At 46.7% G+C, this 21,949-nt stretch overlaps 1 protein-coding gene across 1 annotated transcript; it reads left to right on the top strand.

Moving 5' to 3' along the window:
• Positions 1-17,858: 17,858 nt before the first annotated feature.
• On the top strand, positions 17,859-20,517 carry LOC123160995 (probable polyamine transporter At3g13620). Its single transcript, XM_044578843.1, has 2 exons — positions 17,859-19,175; positions 19,870-20,517. Exons 1-2 carry the CDS (start codon positions 18,305-18,307, stop codon positions 20,451-20,453), a joined length of 1,455 nt encoding a protein of 484 aa, XP_044434778.1. The 5' UTR covers positions 17,859-18,304; the 3' UTR covers positions 20,454-20,517.
• Positions 20,518-21,949: the final 1,432 nt, after the last annotated feature.

Genomic DNA, 21,949 nt, shown 5'->3' with positions numbered 1-21,949 from the left:
ATCACGACTTGCATGTCGATGAGTATGACAACCGGCAGGAGCCATAGGAGTTGTCTTTATTTATTGTATGTGTCATTGAATAACGCCATGTAATTACTTTACTTTATTGCTAAACCGTTAGCCATAGTAGTAGAAGTAATAGTTGGCGAGACAACTTCATGGAGACACGATGATGGAGATCATGATGATGGAGATCATGGTGTCATGCCGGTGACGATGATGATCATGGCGCCCCGAAGATGGAGATCAAAAGGAGCAAAATGATATTGGCCATATCGTGTCACTATTTGATTGCATGTGATGTTTATCATGTTTTTTGCATCTTATTTGCTTACGACGGTAGCATAAATAAGATGATCCCTCATAAAATTTCAAGAAAGTGTTCCCCCTAACTGTGCGCCGTTGCGAAAGTTCGTTGTTTTGAAGCACGACGTGATGATTGGGTGTGATAGATTCTAATGTTCACATACAATGGGTGTAAGCCAGATTTACACATGCAAAACACTTAGGTTGACTTGACGAGCCTAGCATGTACAAACATGGCCTCAGAACACAAGAGACCGAAAGGTCAAACATGAGTCGTATAGAAGATACGATCAACATGAAGATGTTCACCGATGATGACTAGTCCGTCTCACGTGATGATCGGACACGGCCTAGTTGACTCGGATCATGTATCACCTAGATGACTAGAGGGATGTATAACTGAGTGGGAGTTCATTAAATAATTTGATTAGATGAACTTAATTATCATGAACTTAGTCTAAAATCTTTGCAATATGTCTTGTAGATCAAATGGCCCAAGCTAATGTTGCCCTCAACTTCAACGCGTTCCTAGAGAAAACCAAGCTGAAAGACGATGGTAGCAACTATACGGACTGGGTCCGAAACTTGAGGATCATTCTCATAGCTGCCAAAAGAGCATATGTCCTAGATGCACTGCTAGGTGAAGCACCCGTTTTCCCAGCAACTCAAGATGTTATGAACGCCTGGCAGTCGTGTAGTGATGATTACTCCCTGGTTCAGTGTGGCATGCTTTACAGCTTAGAACTGGGGCTCAAAAGTGTTTTGAGCAGCACGGAGCATATGAGATGTTCCAAGAGCTGAAAATGGTTTTCCAAGCTCATGCACGGGTCGAGGATATATGAAGTCTCCGACAAGTTCTACAGTTGTAAGATGAAGGAGAATAGTTCTGTCAGCAAGCACATACTCAAAATGTCTGGGTTGCACAACCGCTTGTCTCAGCTGGGAGTTAATCTCCCGGATGACGCGGTCATTGAAAGAATCCTTCAGTCGCTCCCACCTAGCTACAAGAGCTTTGTAATGAATTACAATATGCAGGGGATGGTGAAAACCATTCCTGAGGTATTTTCAATGCTGAAATCAGCTGAGGTAGAGATCAAAAAGGAACATCAAGTGTTGATGGTCAATAAAACCACTAGTTTCAAGAAAGGCAAGGGTAAAAAGAACTTCAAGAAGGACGGCAAGCGAGTTGCCGCGCCCCGTAAGCCAGTTGCTGGGAACAAGCCAAAGCATGGTCCCAAATCTGAGACTGAGTGCTTTTATTGCAAGGGAAACGGTCACTGGAAGCGGAGCTACCCCAAGTACTTAGCGGACAAGAAGGCTGGCAACACCAAAGGTATATGTGATATACATGTTATTGATGTGTACCTTACCAGTACTCGTAGTAGCTCCTGGGTATTTGATACCGGTGCGGTTACTCATATTTGTAACTCAAAACAGGAGCTGCGAAATAAGCGGAGAGTGGCAAAGGACGAGGTGACGATGCGCGTCGGGAATGGTTCCAAGGTCGATGTGATCGCCGTCGGCACGCTACCTCTACATTTACCTACGGGATTAGTTTTAAACCTCAATAATTGTTATTTAGTGCCAGCTTTGAGCATGAACATTGTATCTGGATCTCGTTTAATACGAGATGGCTACTCATTTAAATCCGAGAATAATGGTTGTTCTATTTATATGAGAGATATGTTTTATGGTCATGCCCTGCTGGTCAATGGTTTATTCTTAATGAATCTCAAACGTGATGTTACACATATTCATAGTGTGAATACCAAAAGATGTAAGATTGATAATGATAGTCCCACATACCTGTGGCACTGCCGCCTTGGTCACATTGGTGTCAAACGCATGAAGAAGCTCCACGCAGATGGACTTTTGGAGTCTCTTGATTACAAATCATTTGACATGTGCGAACCATGCCTCATGGGAAAAATGACCAAGACTTCGTTCTCCGGAACAATGGAGCAAGCAACCAACTTATTGGAAATCATGCATACTGATGTGTGCGGTCCAATGAGCGTTGAGGCTCACGGTGGCTATCGTTATGTCCTCACCCTCACTGATGACTTGAGTAGATATGGGTATATGTACTTAATAAAACACAAGTCTGAGACCTTTGAAAAGTTCAAGGAATTTCAGAGTGAGGTAGAGAATCAACGTGACAGAAAAATAAAGTTCTTATGATCAGATCGTGGGGGAGAATATTTAAGTCACGATTTTGGTATGCACTTAAGGAAATGTGGAATTGTTTCACAACTCATGCCGCCTGGAACACCTCAGCATAACGGTGTGTCCGAACATTGTAATCGCACTCTATTGGATATGGTGCGGTCTATGATGTCTCTTACCGATTTACCGCTATCATTTTGGGGATACGCTTTAGAGACAGCTACATTCACTTTAAATAGGGCACCGTCTAAATCCGTTGAGACAACACCGTATGAATTATGGTTTGGGAAGAAGCCTAAGCTGTCGTTTCTAAAAGTTTGGGGATGCGATGCTTATGTCAAGAAACTTCAACCTGAAAAGCTCGAACCCAAGTCGGAAAAATGCGTCTTCACAGGATACCCTAAGGAAACCATTGGGTATACCTTCTACCTCAGATCCGAAGGCAAGATCTTTGTTGCCAAGAATAGTAAGTGGGAGGAAAGTAGAAAACTTGATGAAGTACTACCTCTTGAACCGGAAAGTAGCACAGCTCAGGAAGATGTTTATGTGGTGCCTGCACCGACTAGATAGGAAGTTAATGATGATGATCAAGGTCCTTCTGATCAAGTTGCTACTGAACTTCGTAGGTCCACAAGGACACGTTCCACACCAGAATGGTATGGCAACCCTGTCCTGGAAATCATGTTGTTAGACAAAGGTGAACCTTTGAACTATGAAGAAGCGATGGCGGGCCTAGACTCCAACAAATGTCTTGAATCCATGCAATCCGAGATAGGATCCATGTATGAAAACAAAGTATGGACTTTGACATACTTGCCCGATGATCGGCGAGCGATAGAAAATAAATGGATCTTTAAGAAGAAGACGGACGCGGATGGTAATGTTACCGTCTATAAAGCTCGACTTGTCGCTAAAGGTTACCGACAAGTTCAAGGAGTTGACTATGACCTTCTCACCCGTAGCGAAGCTGAAGTCCGTCTGAATCATGTTAGCAATTGCCGCATTCTATGATTATGACATATGGCAAATGGACGTCAAAACGGCTTTCCTTAACGGCTATCTTAAGGAAGAATTGTATATGATGCAGCCGGAAGGTTTTGTCGATCCTAAGAATGCTAACCAGGTATGCAAGCTCCAGCGTTCCATCTATGGGCTGGTGCAAGCATCTCGGAGTTGGAACATTCGCTTTGATGAAATGATCAAAGTGTTTGGGTTTATGCAGACTTATGGAGAAGCCCGCGTTTACAAGAAAGTGAGTGGGAGCTCTGTGGCATTTCTCATATTATATGTGGATGACATACTATTGATGGGAAATGATATAGAACTTTTGGACAGCATAAAGGCCTACTTGAATAAGTGTTTTTCAATAAAGGACCTTGGAGAAGCTGCTTACATATTAGGCATCAAGATCTATAGAGATAGATCGAGACGCCTCATAGGTCTTTCACAAAGCACATACCTTGATAAAATATTGAAGAAGTTCAATATGGATCAGTCCAAGAAGGGGTTCTTGCCTGTATTGCAAGGTGTGAAATTGAGCTCGGCTCAATGCCCGACTTCGGCAGAAGATAGTGAAAAGATGAGTGTCATCCCATATGCCTCGGCCATAGGGTCTATATGTATGCCATGTTGTGTACCAGAGCTAATGTAAACCTTGCCGTAAGTTTGGTAGCAAGGTACCAAAGTAATCCCGGCATGGAACAATGGACAACGGTCAAGAATATCCTGAAATACCTGAAAAGTGTTGGAAATATGCCCTAGAGGCAATAATAAAATGGTTATTATTGTATTTCCTTGTTCATGATAATTGTCTATTGTTCATGCTATAATTGTATTAACTGGAAACCATAATACATGTGTGAATACATAGACCACAACATGTCCCTAGTGAGCCTCTAGTTGACTAGCTCGTTGATCAATAGATGGTTATGGTTTCCTGACCATGGACATAGGATGTCATTGATAATGGGATCACATCATTAGGAGAATGATGTGATGGACAAGACCCAATCCTAAGACTAGCACAAGATCGTGTAGTTCGTATGCTAAAGCTTTTCTAATGTCAAGTATCATTTCCTTAGACCATGAGATTGTGCAACTCCCGGATACCATAGGAATGCTTTGGGTGTACCAAACGTCACAACGTAATTGGGTGGCTATAAAGGTGCACTACGGGTATCTCCGAAAGTGTCTGTTGGGTTGGCATGAATCGAGACTGGGATTTGTCACTCCGTGTGACGGAGAGGTATCTCTGGGCCCACTCGGTAGGACATCATCATAATGTGCACGATGTGACCAAGGAGTTGATCACGGGATGATGTTTAACGGAACGAGTAAAGAGACTTGCCGGTAACGAGATTGAACAAGGTATTGGTATACCGACGATCGAATCTCGGGCAAGTATCATACCAGTAGATAAAGGGAATTGTATACGGGATTGATTGAATCCATGACATCGTGATTCATCCGATGAGATCATCGTGGAACATGTGGGAGCCAACATGGGTATCTAGATCCCGCTGTTGGTTATTGACCAAAGAGATGTCTCGGTCGTGTCTGCATGATTCCCGAGCCCGTAGGGTCTACACACTTAAGGTTCGATGACGCTAGGGTTATAGGGAAGGTATGTACACGGTTACCGAATGTTGTTCCGAATCCCGGATGAGATCCCAGACGTCACAAGGAGTCCCGGAATGGTCCGGAGGTGAAGATTGATATATTGGACGAAGGGTTTTGGAGTCCGGAAGTGTTCCGGAGGTACCGGGTGATGACCAACATGACCGAAAGGTATTTCGGGAGCCCCGGCAAGTGTTGGGGGGGCTTCATGGGCCAAGGGAAGGGGCCAAACCAGCCCACTAAGGGGTTGTGCACCCATCTCACCTATTCCCACGTGACCAGGGGGTTTGGGGCGCCCCATCTAGGATTCCCACCTCCTGGCTTGGGGGCCAAGTCACCCAAAGGGGAGATCCCATCTGCCCTGCCCCCCCCCTAGCGGAAACCCTAGGGCGCCTCCCCCTCCCCCTTGACCCTATATATAGTGGAGGTTTTGGGGCTGCCCAACATATGAGTATCTCTCTCCCAAGGCGCAGCCCTACCTCTCTCCCTCCTCGTCTCTCGTAGTGCTTGGCGAAGCCCTGCTAGAGTACCGCGCTCCTCCACCACCACCACGCCATCGTGCTGCTGCTGGACGGAGTCTTCCCCAACCTCTCCCTCTCTCCTTGCTGGATCAAGACATGGGAGACGTCACCGGGCTGCACGTGTGTTGAACGCGGAGGCGCCGTTGTTCGGCGCTTAGATCGGAATCAACCGCGATCTGAATCGCTACGAGTACGACTCCTTCATCCGCGTTCTTGTAACGCTTCCGCTTAGTGATCTACAAGGGTATGTAGATGCACTCCCTTCCCCTCATTGCTAGATTACTCCATAGATTGATCTTGGTGATGCGTAGAAAATTTTGAATTTTTGCTACGTTCCCCAATAGTGGCATCATGAGCTAGGCCTATCCGTAGTTTCTATGCACGAGAAGAACACAAGTTGTTGTGGGTGTTGATTTTGTTCAATATGCTTACCGTTACTAGTCCTATCTTGTTTCGACGGTATTGTGGGATGAAGTGGCCTGGACCGACCTTACATGTACACTTACGTGAGACAGGTTCCACCGACTGACATGCACTTGTTGCATAAGGTGGCTAGCGGGTGTCTGTCTCTCCCAGTTTAGTTGGATCAGATTCGATGAAAAGGGTTCTTATGAAGGGTAAATAGAAATTGGCATATCACGTTGTGGTTTTGGCGTAGGTAAGAAACGTTCTTGCTAGAAACCTATAGCAGCCACATAAAAACTAGCAACAACAATTAGAGGACGTCTAACTTGTTTTTGCAGCATATGTCGTGTAATGTGATATGGCCAAGAAGGATGGGATGAATGAAATATATGTGATGTATGATATTGATCATATTCTTGTAATAGGAATCACGACTTGCATGTCGATGAGTATGACAACCGGCAGGAGCCATAGGAGTTGTCTTTATTTATTGTATGACCGCGTGTCACTGAATAACGCCATGTAATTACTTTACTTCATTGCTAAATCGTTAGCCATAGTAGTAGAAGTAATAGTTGGCGAGACAACTTCATGGAGACACGATGATGGAGATCATGATGATGGAGATCATGATGATGGAGATCATGGTGTCATGCCGGTGACCATGATGATCATGGAGCCCCGAAGATGGAGATCAAAAGGAGCAAAATGATATTGGCCATATCATGTCATTTTTGGATTGCATGTGATGTTTATCATGTTTATGCATCTTGTTTGCTTAGAACGACGGTAGTAAATAAGATGATCCCTCATAATAATTTCAAGAAAGTGTTCCCCCTAACTGTGCACCGTTGCGAAAGTTCGTTGTTTTGAAGCACCACATGATGATCGGGTGTGATAGATTCTAACGTTCACATACAACGGGTGTAAGCCAGATTTACACACGCGAAACACTTAGGTTAACTTGACGAGCCTAGCATGTACAGACATGGCCTCGGAACACAAGAGACCGAAAGGTCGAACATGAGTCGTATAGTGGATACGATCAACATGAAGATGTTCACCGATGATGACTAGTCCGTATCATGTGATGATCGGACATGGCCTAGTTGACTCGGATCATGTATCACTTAGATGACTAGAGGGATGTCTATCTGAGTGGGAGTTCATTAGATGAACTTAATAATCATGAACATAGTCAAAAGATCTTTACAAATTATGTCGTAAGCTCGTGCTTTAGTTCTACTGTTTAGATATGTTCCTAGAGAAAATTTAGTTGAAAGTTGATAGTAGCAATTATGCGAACTGGGTCTGTAAACTGAGGATCGTCATCATTGCTGCGTAGAAGGCTTATGTCCTTAATGCACTGCTCAGTGTGCTGAACCTCAAACATCATCTGCGGATGTTGCGAACATCTGACATACACGTTTTGATGACTACGTGATAGTTCAGTAATGTTAAACGGTTTAGAATTGAGGCGCTAAAGACGTTTTAGAAACGTCGCGGAACATATGAGATGTTCCAAGGGCTGAAATTGGGATTTTAGGCTCGTGCCCACGTCAAGAGGTATAAGACCTCCGACGAGCTTCTTAGCCTACAAACTAAGGGAGAAAAGCTCAATCGTTGAGCTTGTACTCAGATTGTCTGGGTACAACAATCACTTGAATTGAGTGGGAGTTAATCTTCCATATGAATAGTGATAGTTCTCCAAAGACATTGCCACCAAGCTACTAGAGCTTCGTGATGAACTATAACATATCAGGGATAGATATGATGATCCTTGAAATATTCGCGATGTTTGACACCGCGAAAGTAGAAATCAAGAAGGAGCATCAATTGTTCATGGTTAGTGAAACCACTAGTTTCAAGAAGGGCAAGGGCAAGAAGGGGTACTTCATGAAACGGCAAATCAATTGCTGCTCCAGTGAAGAAACCCAGGGTTGAACCCAAACCCGAGACTAAGTACTTCTGTAATGAGGGAACAATCACTGAAGCAGAACTACCCTAGATACTTGGTAGATGAGAAGGCTGGCAAGGTTGACAGAAGTATATTGGATATACATTGTATTAAATGTGTACTTTACTAGTACTCCTAGTAGCACCAGGGTATTAAGATACCGGTTCGGTTGCTAAGTGTTAGTAACTCGAAATAAAAGAGCTACGGAATAAACGGAGACTAGCTAAAGGTGAGATGACGATGTGTGTTGGAAGTGTTTCCAAGGTTGATGTGATCAAGCATCGCCTGCTCCCTCTACCATCGAGATTGGTGGTAAACCTAAATAATTGTTATTTGGTGTTTGCATTGAGCATAGACATGATTGGATTATGTCTATTGCAATACGGTTATTCATTTAAGGAGAATAATGGTTACTCTATTTATTTGAATAATACCTTCAATGGTCTTGCACCTAAAATAAATGGTTTATTGAATCTTGATCGTAGTGATACACATGTTCATGCCAAAAGATATAAGATAGTAATGATAGTACCACCTGCTTGTGGCACTGCCATTTGAGTCATATTGGTATAAAATGCATGAAGAAGCTCCATGTTGATGGATCTTTGGACTCACTCATTTTTTGAAAAGTTTGAGACATGCGAACCATGTCTATTGATATGTGCGCATGAAGAAACTCCATGCAGATGGATCGTTTGGAATCACTTGATTCTAAATCACTTGAGACATGCAAATCATACCACATGGGTAAGATGACTGAAAAGCCTCGTTTCAGTAAGATGAAACAAGAAAGCAACTTGTTGGAAGTAATGCATTTTGATGTGTGCTGTCCAATGAATGCCAAGGCACGCAGTGGATATCGTTATGTTCTTACTTCATAGATGATTTGAGTAGATGCTGAGTATATTTACTTGATGAAACACAAGTCTGAATTATTGGAAGGTTCAAGTAATTTCAGAGTGAAGTTGAAGATCTTCGTGACAAGAGGATAAAATGTCTATGATATGATCATAGAGATGAATATCTGAATTGCGAGTTTGGTACACAATTAAGACATTGTGGAAATTGTTTCACAACTAACACCGCCTGGAACACCATAGTGTGATGGTGTGTCTGAACGTCATAGTTGCACCCTATTGGATATGGTGCATGCCATGACGTCTCTTATCGAATTACCACTATTGTTCATGGGTTAGGCATTAGAGACAACTGCATTCACTTTAAATAGGGCACCACATAATTCCGTTGAGACGACACCATATGAACTATGGTTTGGAGAAACCTAACTTGTCGTTTCTTAAAAGTTTTGGGCTGCGACGCTTATGTGAAAAGTTTCAGGCTGATAAGCTCGAACCCAAAGCGGATAAATGCATCTTCATAGGACACCCAAAACAGTTGGGTATACCTCCTAATTCTGATCTAGAAGAAAAAATGATTGTTTCTAGAAACGGGTCCTTTCTCGAGGAATAGTTTCTCTCGAAAGAATTGAGTGGGAGGATGGTGGAGACTTGATGAGGTTATTAAACCATCACTTCAACCAATGTGTAGCAGGGCACAGGAAGTTGTTCCTATGGAACCTACACCAATTGAAGTGGAAGCTGATGACAGTGATCATGAAACTTCGGATCAAGTCACTACCAAACCTTGTAGGTCGACAAGGATGCGTACTACTTCAGAGTGCTACGGTAATCCTGTCTTGGAAGTCATGTTGCTAGACAACAATGAACCTACGAGCTATGGAGAAGCGATGGTGGGCCAGGATTTCGATAAATGGCTAGAGGCCATAAAATCCGAGAGAGGATCCATGTATGAAAACAAAGTGTGGACTTTGGAAGAACTACTTGATGGTCTAAGGCTGTTGGGTACAGATGGATTTTAAAAGGAAGACGGACAATGATGGTAAGTGTCACCATTAAGAAATCTCGACTTGTCGCTAAGATGTTTTCCGACAAGTTCAAGGAGTTGACTACGATGAGACTTTCTCATTCGTAGCGATGCTAAAGAGTCTGTTGCAATTATATTAGCAGTTACTGCATGATTTATGAAATCTTGCAGATAGGATGTCAAAACATTGTTTTCTCGATGTTATTCTTGAGGAAAGGTTGTATGTGATACAACCAAAAGGTTTTGTCAATCCTAAAAGATGCTAACAAGTATGCAAAGCTCCAGGAATCCTTCTAAGGACTGGAGTAAGTATCTCGGACTTGGAATATACACTTTGATGAGATAATCAAAGATTTTGGGTTTATACAAAGTTTATGAGAAACTTGTATTTCCAAAGAAGTGAGTGGGAGCACTATAGAATTTCTGATGAGTATATGTTATTGACATATTGTTGATCGGAAATGATGTAGAATTTCTGGAAAGCATATAGGTTATTTGAAAAGTGTTTTTCAATGGAAAACCTGGATTAAGCTACTTGAACATTGAGCGTCAAGATCTATAAGGATAGATCAAAAACGCTTAATAATACTTTCAAATGAATACATACCATGACAAGATTTTGAAGGAGTTCAAAATAGATCGGAAAAGAAGGAGTTCTTGGCTGTGTTATGAGGTGTGAATATTGAGTAAGACTCAAGACATGACTATGGCAGAAGAGAGAGAAAGGACGAAGGTCGTCCCCTATGCTTCAGACGTAGGCTCTATAGTATGCTACGCTGTGTACCGCACCTGAAGTGTGCCTTGCCATGAGTCAGTCAAGGGTACAAGAGTGATCTAGGAATGGATCATAGGACAGCGGTCAAACTTATATTTAGTAACTAGTGGACTAAGGAATTTTCTCGATTATGGAGGTGGTAAAAGAGTTTGTTGTAAAGGGTTACGCCGATGCAAACTTTGACACTAATCCGGATTATTCTGAGTAGTAAACCGGATTCGTATAGTAGAACAGTTATTTGGAATAGCTCCAAATAGAGCATGGTAGCTGCATCTAGGAGATGACATAGAGATTTGCAAAGCACACACGGATCTGAAAGGTTCAGATCCGTTGACTAATAACCTCTCTCACAAGCGAGATATGATCAAACCCCATGGGTGTTGATTCATTACAATCACATAGTGATGTGAACTAGATTATTGACTCTAGTGCAAGTGGGAGACTGTTGGAAATATGCCCTAGAGGCAATAATAAAATGGTTATTATTGTATTTCCTTGTTCATGATAATTGTCTATTGTTCATGCTATAATTGTATTAACTGGAAACCATAATACATGTGTGAATACATAGACCACAACATGTCCCTAGTGAGCCTCTAGTTGACTAGCTCGTTGATCAATAGATGGTTATGGTTTCCTGACCATGGACATAGGATGTCATTGATAACGCGATCACATCATTAGGAGAATGATGTGATGGACAAGACCCAATCCTAAGCCTAGCACAAGATCGTGTAGTTCGTATGCTAAAGTTTTTCTAATATCAAGTATCATTTCCTTAGACCATGAGATTGTGCAACTCCCGGATATCGTAGGAATGCTTTGGGTGTACCAAACGTCACAACGTAACTGGGTGGCTATAAAGGTGCACTACGGGTATCTCCGAAAGTGCCTGTTGGGTTGGCATGAATCGAGACTGGGATTTGTCACTCCGTGTGATGGAGAGGTATCTCTGGGCCCACTCGGTAGGACATCATCATAATGTGCACGATGTGACCAAGGAGTTGATCACGGGATGATGTGTTACGGAATGAGTAAAGAGACTTGCCGGTAACGAGATTGAACAAGGTATCGGGATACCGACGATCGAATCCTTGACATCGTGGTCCATCTGATGAGATCATCATGGAACATGTGGGAGCCAACATGGGTATCCAGATCCCGCAGTTGGTTATTGACCAGAGAGATGTCTCGGTCATGTCTGCATGATTCCCGAGCCCGTAGGGTCTACACACTTAAGGTTCGATGACGCTAGGGTTATAGGGAAGGTATGTAGGCAGTTGGTTATTGTTCGGAGTCCCGGATGAGATCCCGGACGTCACGAGGAGTCCCGGAATGGTCCGGAGGTGAAGATTGATATATTGGACGAAGGGTTTTGGAGTCCGGAAGTGTTCCGGAGGTACCGGGTGATGACCAGCATGACCGAAAGGTATTTCGGGAGCCCCGGCAAGTTCTGGGGGGGGGGCTTCATGGGCCAAGGGAAGGGGGCAAACCAGCCCACTAAGGGGCTGCGTGCCCCCTCACCTATTCCCACATGACCAGGGGGTTTGGGGCGCCCCGTCTAGGGTTCCCACCTCCTAGCTTGGGGGCCAAGTCACCCAAAGGGGAGATCCCATCTGCCCTGGCCGCCCCCCCCCCTAGGGGAAACCCTAGGGTGCCTCTCCCTCCCCCTTGCCCCTATATATAGTGGAGGTTTTGGGGCTGCCCAACATATGAGTCTCTCTCTCCCAAGGCGCAGCCCTACCTCTCTCCCTCCTCGTCTCTCGTAGTGCTTGGCAAAGCCCTGCTGGAGTACCGCGCTCCTCCACCACCACCACACCATCGTGCTGCTGCTGGACGGAGTCTTCCCCAACCTCTCCCTTTCTCCTTGCTGGATCAAGGCATGGGAGACGTCACTGGGCTGCATGTGTGTTGAACGCGGAGGCGCCGTTGTTCGGCGCTTAGATCGGAATCAACCGCGATCTGAATCGCTACGAGTACGACTCCTTCATCCGCGTTCTTGTAACGCTTCCGCTTAGCAATCTACAAGGGTATGTAGATGCACTCCCCTTCCCCTTGTTGCTAGATTACTCCATAGATTGATCTTGGTGATGCGTAGAAAATTTTGAATTTCTGCTACGTTCCCCAACAAAAAGGACTAATGATATGTTTCTCGTTTATAGAGGTGACGAAGAGCTCGTCATAAAGGGTTACGTCGATGCTAGCTTCGATATAGATCTGGATGACTCCAAGTCACAAACCGGATACGTGTATATCTTGAATGGTGGGGCAGTAAGCTGGTGCAGTAGCAACTAAAGCGTCGTGGCGGGATCTAAATGTGAAGAGGAGTACATGGCAGCCTCGAAGGCAGCACATGAAGCAATCTGGATGAAGGAGTTCATTACCGACCTACGAGTTATTCCCAATGCGTCGGGGCCGATGACTCTCTTCTGTGACAACACTGGAGCTATTGCCCTTGCCAAGGAGCCCAGGTTTCACAAGAAGACCAGGCACATCAAGCGTCGGTTCAACTCCATTCGTGAAAATGTTCAAGATGGAGACATAGATATTTGCAAAGTGCATACGGGTCTAAATACCGCAGATCCGTTGACTAAACCTCTTCCGCGAGCAAAACATGATCAACACCAGAACTCTATGGGTGTTCAATTCATCACAGTGTAACTAGATTATTGACTCTAGTGCAAGTGGGAGACTATTGGAAATATGCCCTAGAGACAATAATAAAACGGTTATTATTATATTTCCTTGTTCATGATAATTGTCTACTATTCATGCTATAATTGTATTGACCGGAAACTGTAATACATGTGTGAATACATAGACCACAACATGTCCCTAGTGAGCCTCTAGTTAACTAGCTCGTTGATCAACAAATGGTCATGGTTTCCTAACTATGGACATTGGATGTCATTGATAACGGGATCACATCATTCGGAGAATGATGTGATGGACAAGACCCAATCCTAAGCATAGCACAAGATCGTGTAGTTCGTTTGCTAAAGCTTTTCTAATGTCAAGTATCATTTCCTTAGACCATGAGATTGTGTAACTCCCGGATATCGTAGGATTGCTTTGGGTGTTCCAAACGTCACAACATAACTGGGTGAATATAAAGGTGCACTACAGGTATCTCCAAAAGTGTCTGTTGGGTTGGCACGAATAGAGACTGGGATTTGTAACTCCGTATGACGGAGAGGTATCTCTGGGCCCACTCGGTAATGCATCATCATAATGAGCTCAATGTGACTAAGTAGTTAGTCACGGGATCATGCATTATGGAACGAGTAAAGTGACTTGCCGATAACGAGATTGAACAAGGTATTGGGATACCGACGATCGAATCTCGGGCAAGTAACGTACCGATTGACAAAGGGAATTGTATATGGGATTGCTTGAATCCTCGACATCGTGGTTCATCCGATGATATCATCGTCGAACATGTGGGAGCCAACATGGGTATGCAGATCCCGCTATTGGTTATTGGCCACAGAGCTATCTCAATCATGTCTGCATGATTCCCAAACCCGTAGGGTCTACATACTTAAGGTTCGATGATGCTAGGGTTATATGGAAGATTTGTATGTGGTTACCGAATGTTGTTCGGAGTCCTGGATGAGATCCCGAATGTCACAAGGAGTTCCGGAATGGTCCGAAGGTGAAGATTTATATATGGGAAGTCATCATACGGTCACCGGAAATATTCGGGGGTATACCGGTATTGTACCGGGACCACCAGAGGGGTTCCGGGGGTCCATCGGGAGGGTCCACCTACCCTGGAGGGCCTTACGGGCTGTAGGTGGAAGGGAACCAGCCCCTAAGTGGGCTGGGTGCCATCCTCCCTAGGGCCCATGCGCCTAGGGTTGGGGGGGACCCTAAGGGGGGCACCTCCTTGGCTTGGGGGGGCAAGCCCTCTCCCCCTTGGCCACCGCCCCCCTCTAGATCTCATCTAGAGGGGCCGGCCCCCTTCCCCCTTCTCCCTATAAATAGAGGAGTGAGGGAAGGGCTGCAAGCACCACATCCAAGGCGCAGCCCCTCCCCTCCCCAACACCTCTCCTTCTCCGCGTGAGCTTGGTGAAGCCCTGCCGAAGAACTGCCACTCCATCACCACCACGCCATTGTGCTTCTATTGGAGACATCTTCCTCAACCTCTCCCTCCTCCACGGGAGATGTCACCGGGCTGCACGTGTGTTGAACGCGGAGGTGCCATTGTTCGGCGCTTAGATCGGAATCTGCCCCGATCTGAATCGCTACGAGTACGACTCCTTCATCCGCGTTCTTGCAACGCTTCCGTCTCGCGATCTTCAAGGGTATGAAGATGCACTCCCCTCTCTCTTGTTGCTAGTTACTCCATAGATTGATCTTGGTGATGCGTAGAAATTTTTTAATTTCTGCAACGATCCCCAACACATTACACAAAACAGGGCATGCAAAAGGTTTGCGCCCATATCTGGCATCATCTTGGGGGTCGATCTTCACTCTGCGCCATGGAGTCCATATTGAAGTTCGTCGGCGCCACCGAATCCACCTCCGTCGCTTGTTCCCACTCCCGCACCGAAATCATCCACATTGCCACCATATGGAGCAGAGAAAACATCACCGGAACTGGAACACGGACCAGCCGAGGCTACCATTCTCCTCTTCAAGATCTCTCTCCTTGCCATATCATGCCATGTTTTGGTGAGGTCGTCCATGTCATTGTGGTTCATTGACATGATCTTGTTCTCTTTGGGAGCAACAATGACATCGATTTGTTTTCAGAGGCGCATGCTTTTCTCTCCTCAATGGCAGCTTTGCAGAGCCCCTCTTCCTTGAGCATTTGCCATTTTTCTTGCTTCTCTTTTGCCTTCTTCTCGGCCAACTCTTTCTTGATCTCCAACGACTTCAACAGCATCAACTCGTTTGATTGCACCATGGCATCAATCTTCTCCCTCAAGCTCGATGCATCTTGCTCTCTCTTCATCTTCTCTTTAGTTTTCTTATCGCTATCGGGCTTGTGCAAATTTCTTGGGCCATCATCATGTTCATCTTCATCCATGTTTACAAGTGAGCCTCTCTTTGGTGGGGATTCTCTGTCGATCAACTTCCACTTCTCGCACTTTTGGAGCAACTCCCAACAATGCTCTAATTTGAAGAATCTGCCTTCCGAACCTTCCATGGCCTTGTATCTATGTTGAGCAATCTTGTCCTACAAAATGTGAACAAAGTGATGCAATCATTTCCCATGACACATTATGATGAAGCACAACTTGAACAAAGGAAAAACATACTCACATAATCGGACTCCACGGTACCACTTGGAGGTGCATTGCGTCCTTGCTCCAAGCAAGCTGCCCAACGGCTGCACATAGGCTTGATATTCTCCCAACGCCCTTGAAGCGACCGAAATGTGCGTGGAGTCCTATTGGGATACTTTTTCATATGCGGAAGTATTGATCTTCGATCCTTTGCCAGTATCTCTTAGCGGTTTGAGAAACACCCGTGCATGGATCAAGAGACACCGCACTCCATGCTTGGATCAAAGCTTGATCTTCCAAGATCACGTAGTTCTTCGATCTTTGGCTTTTCCCACTCTTTACTTGCGATTCCTCAAACGCTTCCGCTTCGATCTCCTCCAATTCGTCCGCACAACCATGATCATCCACGCCGCCGTCTGTTTCATTGTAGTCGAATGGTTTGAAAGGGGCTTGATCAATGTCAACCGCGTTCGTGTCCAACAAGTTCACGAACTCGGTTGTTGCATTGTTCGAACCACCGCTATAGCGAACGATAACAAGTCACGAGCTATCGACACTAATGGCAAAAAATGAAAGGGAATCGCCAAGACCGAAGAGGCATACCTTGCGGTCATTTCGTCGGACACCTCGCTCGCGGGGGGAGTGACACCGTTCAACGGCATCGCCGAAGCACCTCCTTGCGCGGGGGGGAGTGTGGAGTGAGAGGTTCAAGAAGGTGGCTTCCTTTTAGCCGGAACCTTCCTCCGCTTAACGCACGCGGTCTTGCCGGCATTCTCTGTCGCCGGCCGGGATCGCACTATGGCGGTGGCGCCCGGAGCGCGGGCCGTCGCGGCGGGGGCAGCCGGATTCCCGCCCTGCACGACCACGTTGCCCTGCCGCTTGCGGGCCGGCGCGGCGTGTGCTTGGGCGACGGGGGCGGGGGCAACATGGCCGGCGACGAGATCCACCCGAGGGGAAGGAGCATGCGCGACCTCGACGGTGATGGGGGACAGCATGGGGTCGTCCATGGCGCGGAGGAACGGCCGGGGAGGAGGAATCGGAGCTTGCGGAGGGGGCAATGGTGGAGGAGGGTGCGGGGAGCGGGAAAGGGCGCGCGAAAATGTCCCTCCCACCAAATCTCGCGCCGGATAGGGACTCAGTTCGGGTCGGCATCCCATCCCGTGAAGATAGAGGTTGGGGGAGAATATTTGCCGCGTCCCGCAAAAAAAATTGCGGGCCGGGGCGGAATGCGGGGTCTGATCATGCGGATTTTCTGGCCCCGATCCGCAATTTGGCGGTTATTTTGCGGGCCGGGGCGGGATGCGGGATCTGCTAGAGTTGCTCTAAGCGTCAACAAGTCCACACGCCCCTCCAGCCTCGATCAATAATAGAGCTCCATTTCGAAGGAGCTCAGAGCCAGGTTACTTGTGCACATTAGTGATCATACTTCCCATAGCATACATACCATATCATCGTGGTGCATATATTGGTATCATATCTTGTGTCACAAGTTTGTCCCCGCATATACACAATTGCTTTCTTGGTTTGTGCATTGTGCAAAAGTGGCCATACAAAAAAAAGAAATAAAGCTTTTAAGCAAAAAGAAAGAGAGCAAAGAAGCTTGTAAGCAAGTGCCATAGCATCAATACCACATTGCATATAAGATTTGTCATATCCGATCATTTTGGATCATCTTGAGAAAAACACCGGGAACCATACATACGTAGCATATCTTTTAACATAATCTCGTTTTAGGGGTTCGATCCGACTCTTCAGTCAAAGTCAGCAAAGAGGAATCTGGAGCCTGAAAAAATCCCACTGTAATGGAAATTCCAACAATAATTTGTTTGTTTCTGGTATTTTAGCAAGGCACCAGCTATCAGACTCTTTGCCATGCTTAACGAGTGACACGCTACAAAATCCTACTAGTTGAGAACGTTTCTGCTACACGGAGATGTCATGAGCCTCTTTGAAGCTAGCCAAAGCGTGTGGTCACCGGGATTCGGAACTGAATTTCCACATGCTCCAAGATGCGCGGTCGGCAGGAGAGGAGAGACTGGGGCCCAATATGCGCGCACCTGAATCAGTTCCGCAACTTGGACTCATTCGGAGCCAAGTGGGCAAGGGCAGAGCAGAGTATCGGACCACATCACATCACATCACGCATAGAATTCGTTGTGCTGCCCGTCTCCAAATCGCATACAGAAATTCCATGGAATCCGTGGATCTCGTTCCGGTGTTCGTCGGTCGTGCGCGTGATCAGTCCTAGTGCCTTGTCGCTGCACCAACCGCGCAGCCCTGCTAAAGCAGTTATGCGCAGAGAGGATCGCTGTCATATAAACTCGGTCCCCAATGGCTGCGCGAGGCCGAGACCAACCCCCTCCCCAGACTCCGCGGAGCACGAATCCAGGGGTGGTTACAGATTCCTATTCCCTTTCCGGCCCCTGCTCCTGCTCCGGGGATGACAGGGGAAATCAAGAACCTCGACGGCGACAAGGCGGTGGCGGCGCCGGCCGATGACGGCGGCGGAGCGGCAGCAGGGGCCGGCCATGGCAAGAAGGGCGGCAAGAACAAGCTGTCCCTGGTCCCGCTCATCTTCCTCATCTTCTTCGAGGTCGCCGGCGGGCCCTACGGCGCCGAGCCGGCCGTGCAGTCGGCGGGGCCCCTCTTCGCGCTGCTCGGCTTCTTGATCTTCCCCTTCATCTGGGCCATCCCAGAGTCGCTCGTCACCGCCGAGCTCTCCACCGCGATGCCCGGGAACGGCGGCTTCGTTGTCTGGGCCGACCGCGCCTTCGGCCCCGTCTCGGGCTCCCTCATGGGCACCTGGAAGTACGTCTCCGGGGCCATCAACGGCGCCGCCTTCCCTGCGCTCTGCGCCGACTACCTCGCCCGCGTCGTCCCCGCCGTGGCCGACGGCGGCGCCCGGGTGGCCACCATCGTCACCTTCAACGTCGCGCTCTCCGTGCTCAACTACACCGGCCTCAGCGTCGTGGGGTGGTCCGCCGTCGCGCTGGGGGTCGCCTCCCTGTCGCCGTTCGTGCTCATGTCCGGCATCGCGCTGCCCAAGATCCGGCCGCACAGGTGGGCGGCCACCGCCGGCGAGAAGGACTGGAAGCTCTTCTTCAACACCCTCTTCTGGAACCTCAACTACTGGGACAGCGTCAGCACGATGGCCGGCGAGGTGGAGGACCCCGGCAGGACGTTCCCGACGGCGCTCATGTCGTCCGTGGCCATGACGTCCCTCGGGTACCTGCTGCCGCTCATGGCGGCCACCGGCGCCGTCGACGCGCCGCCGGAGCAATGGGGGAACGGCTTCTTCGCCGACGCCGCAGGTAATCAATTCACTCATTACTTTGATTATTAAATCAACGCAAACGCATTGCTTTACAACCTTGTTGCTTGCAAGTTGCGATATCACGTTGCCAGCCGTTACATTTCTGTCGATCCACTACAGATATTGATCATTGTTCTCTCCATATTAATGCGTATTTCCATGATCATTAGTAGTACACCAGATGGATGGATTTGGTAACAGTTCTTTAGTGCTGTTGGGATTGCAAATGATTCGTTCCCTTTTGGCATAAAGAATCGTAGGATATTATTGCATGTTGTGCACACATACTCTGCATTCACCACGAGTCCACGACCGTAAGAGCAACTGCAAGTTTATGTTCAGCCAAGTTATTTTTATGTTCTTAAACTGAAATTATAGACATTGCAAGTGTTCTGGTAGCATGTTCAGTACCATTCGGCCTATGGCATGTACTCCCTCCGTCCGGAAATACTTGTTATCAAAATGAACAAAAGAAGATGTATCTAGACTTATTTTAGTTCTAGATACATCCATTTTTATTCATTTTGATGACAAGTATTTTCAGATGGACGGAGTATAAAGTGTGACAGTACCAAAGATGCAAGACAAAATTAACCCTTTTTTTTTGCTATACAAAGATTGTCTTCACGGAAGGCAAGAGTGCCATTTGGCCACAAACCATATGTGACATGACTAATGTCACTGCAATGCAGGCACAATCGCGGGCGACTGGCTCAAGTACTGGATCGAGGTGGGTGCGGTGCTCTCCTCCATCGGCCTCTACTCGGCGACGCTAAGCAGTGCGGCATTCCAGCTTCTTGGAATGGCGGACCTAGGCCTCCTACCTCGCGTGTTCGCGCTGCGCGCTCCAATTTTCAACACTCCTTGGGTCAGCATCGTGGTCACCAGCCTCATCACCCTCGGCATGTCCTTCTTCAGCTTCAACAACATCGTGGCCGCTGCCAACTTCCTCTATAGCCTCGGCATGCTCCTCGAGTTTGCCACCTTCGTCTGGCTTCGGATCAAGCGGCCCGAGATGTCGCGACCCTACCGTGTACCGATGCGACTTCCAGGCATCGTTGTCCTCTGCCTCGTCCCCTCGGGGTTCCTTGTCTTCGTCATGGCCATCGCTGGCTGGAAGGTGTATGCCATTAGTGCTATGTTCACTGCAGCAGGCCTCGGGGTGTATTACCTCATGAAGTTTTGTAAGGCGAGAGGATTCCTCAAGTTTGGCACCGTCGATGGCGAGGGTTTGATGTATGAGCGTCGCCAGGAGAGAGGGAATGTCGTTGTTTGAGGGTTGTGATTCTCTTTGTATCACACAAAGAACACTGATTTGATGGGTGCAATCATGACATGTAGTAAGTTGCAAGCCGACCGTTTCACTCTTTTCTTTCATGCGCAGAGTAGCGAAATAGCGTACATGTGGTTGAGATGGTTAGGTGAAGAGTGGTATCCCCAACCCACTAGGGTTCAAATCCTGGTGCTCGCATTATTCCTGGATTTATTTCAGGATTTCCGGCGATGCGCTTTCAGTAGGAGGAGACGTTCCCGTCGACGACGAGGTGCCTACGGTTGCTTCGTAAATCTCAAGATGATATGCCGGCTCAGTCTCTCGGAGGTGCTCATAGGGGTAGGGTGTGCGTGTGTGGGTTCATAGGGGTGAGTGTATGCGCGTGTATATAAGCGTTTGTGTCTGTACTGATGCTCAAAAAAAATATGCTTTGTTGCGCCGCTTTTATGGCTTTTTATTTTGTACATATCATTGTTTTTCTCTTTTCTTGGTGGATCTTTGTTTGCTGACTAATATCCGATGGGTTGTTCATTTCTTGGGCTGCTAGGTTGTTGAGTCGAGCCCTCTCCTTTTGCTGGTTATGTTTTTCTAGGAGTTTTTGTTTGGTAGGAGAGAAGCATTGCTTGGTTATGCTCTATTTGCCTATTTGGACTGTATGTTACCGGATGACAGTCGATGGTAGCTTCCTTATACACATGCTCCATACATTATGATACCAAAAAAAACTTTACAATTCATAAATCTTCTATGACACCCAGTTAGATCATGGCTTGGTGAAACATATAGAATGGGTATCTCCAATGACGACCCTCAACCCTCCCGCATCCGGCCGGACTGCGCTGTTCGGATCGCGGAAGCCATCCAACGCAGTCATGTATCGTTCCGTGACGCTGCCAGGCGTACTTTCTTTCGCAAACCGGAGACAAATGTAGGGGGGGAGTGATGAGGACATCCCAACCATGGGCACCACACCACCAATCATCAACGATCCAATCACAAGAAGTCACGCAATGCAAATACATGATCAGATGAATGCTAACTTAAGTCTATCATTTGACCTTGAAAACATGGTTGTGCCCTCACCTCCTTTGTTGTTGGTTGAACTCAGGTGCGATATCGAAGAAGGCCAAATACATTTCAATCTGTGCAAAACAATGTTTTATGGCAAAGAAACAAAGTTAGGAATTCATGAAGAAATGAGTTGTCTGCCGAAGAAACATTGTTCCGATTCTGACGTAACAATGTTTTGCACGAGTTTGGATATCCCAACTTGCGAAAGGTTTCCAGAACTCGAGTTTGCTGCCGAAGGAAACATTGTTCGACTCCAGTGAACAATGTTTGGTCGGGAACTACCAAACACCTCCAACGAGAGTTTTCCAGAAGCCATCTCATTAAGTCTCTAAGCCATTTAGTCAAACCAAAGCTGGTTCTCTTTCACACCTATCGAGGGGGGTTGTCACGATTATAAATAGGCTAACTCTTCCCTTCATTGGGGACCT

The sequence above is a fragment of the Triticum aestivum genome, chromosome 7B (genome assembly GCF_018294505.1).
Source record: "Triticum aestivum cultivar Chinese Spring chromosome 7B, IWGSC CS RefSeq v2.1, whole genome shotgun sequence".
In the NCBI taxonomy this organism is placed as follows: Eukaryota; Viridiplantae; Streptophyta; class Magnoliopsida; order Poales; family Poaceae; genus Triticum; species Triticum aestivum.
This window is presented reverse-complemented; position numbering and strand designations above follow the sequence as displayed.

Excerpts from the sequence above, each read along its gene's own strand:
- LOC123160995 (XM_044578843.1), top strand. The coding sequence starts at position 18,305 with ATGACAGGGGAAATCAAGAACCTCGACGGCGACAAGGCGGTGGCGGCG. Across the intron at positions 19,176-19,869 it reads CTTCTTCGCCGACGCCGCAG|GCACAATCGCGGGCGACTGG; the intron begins GTAATCAATTCA and ends ACTGCAATGCAG.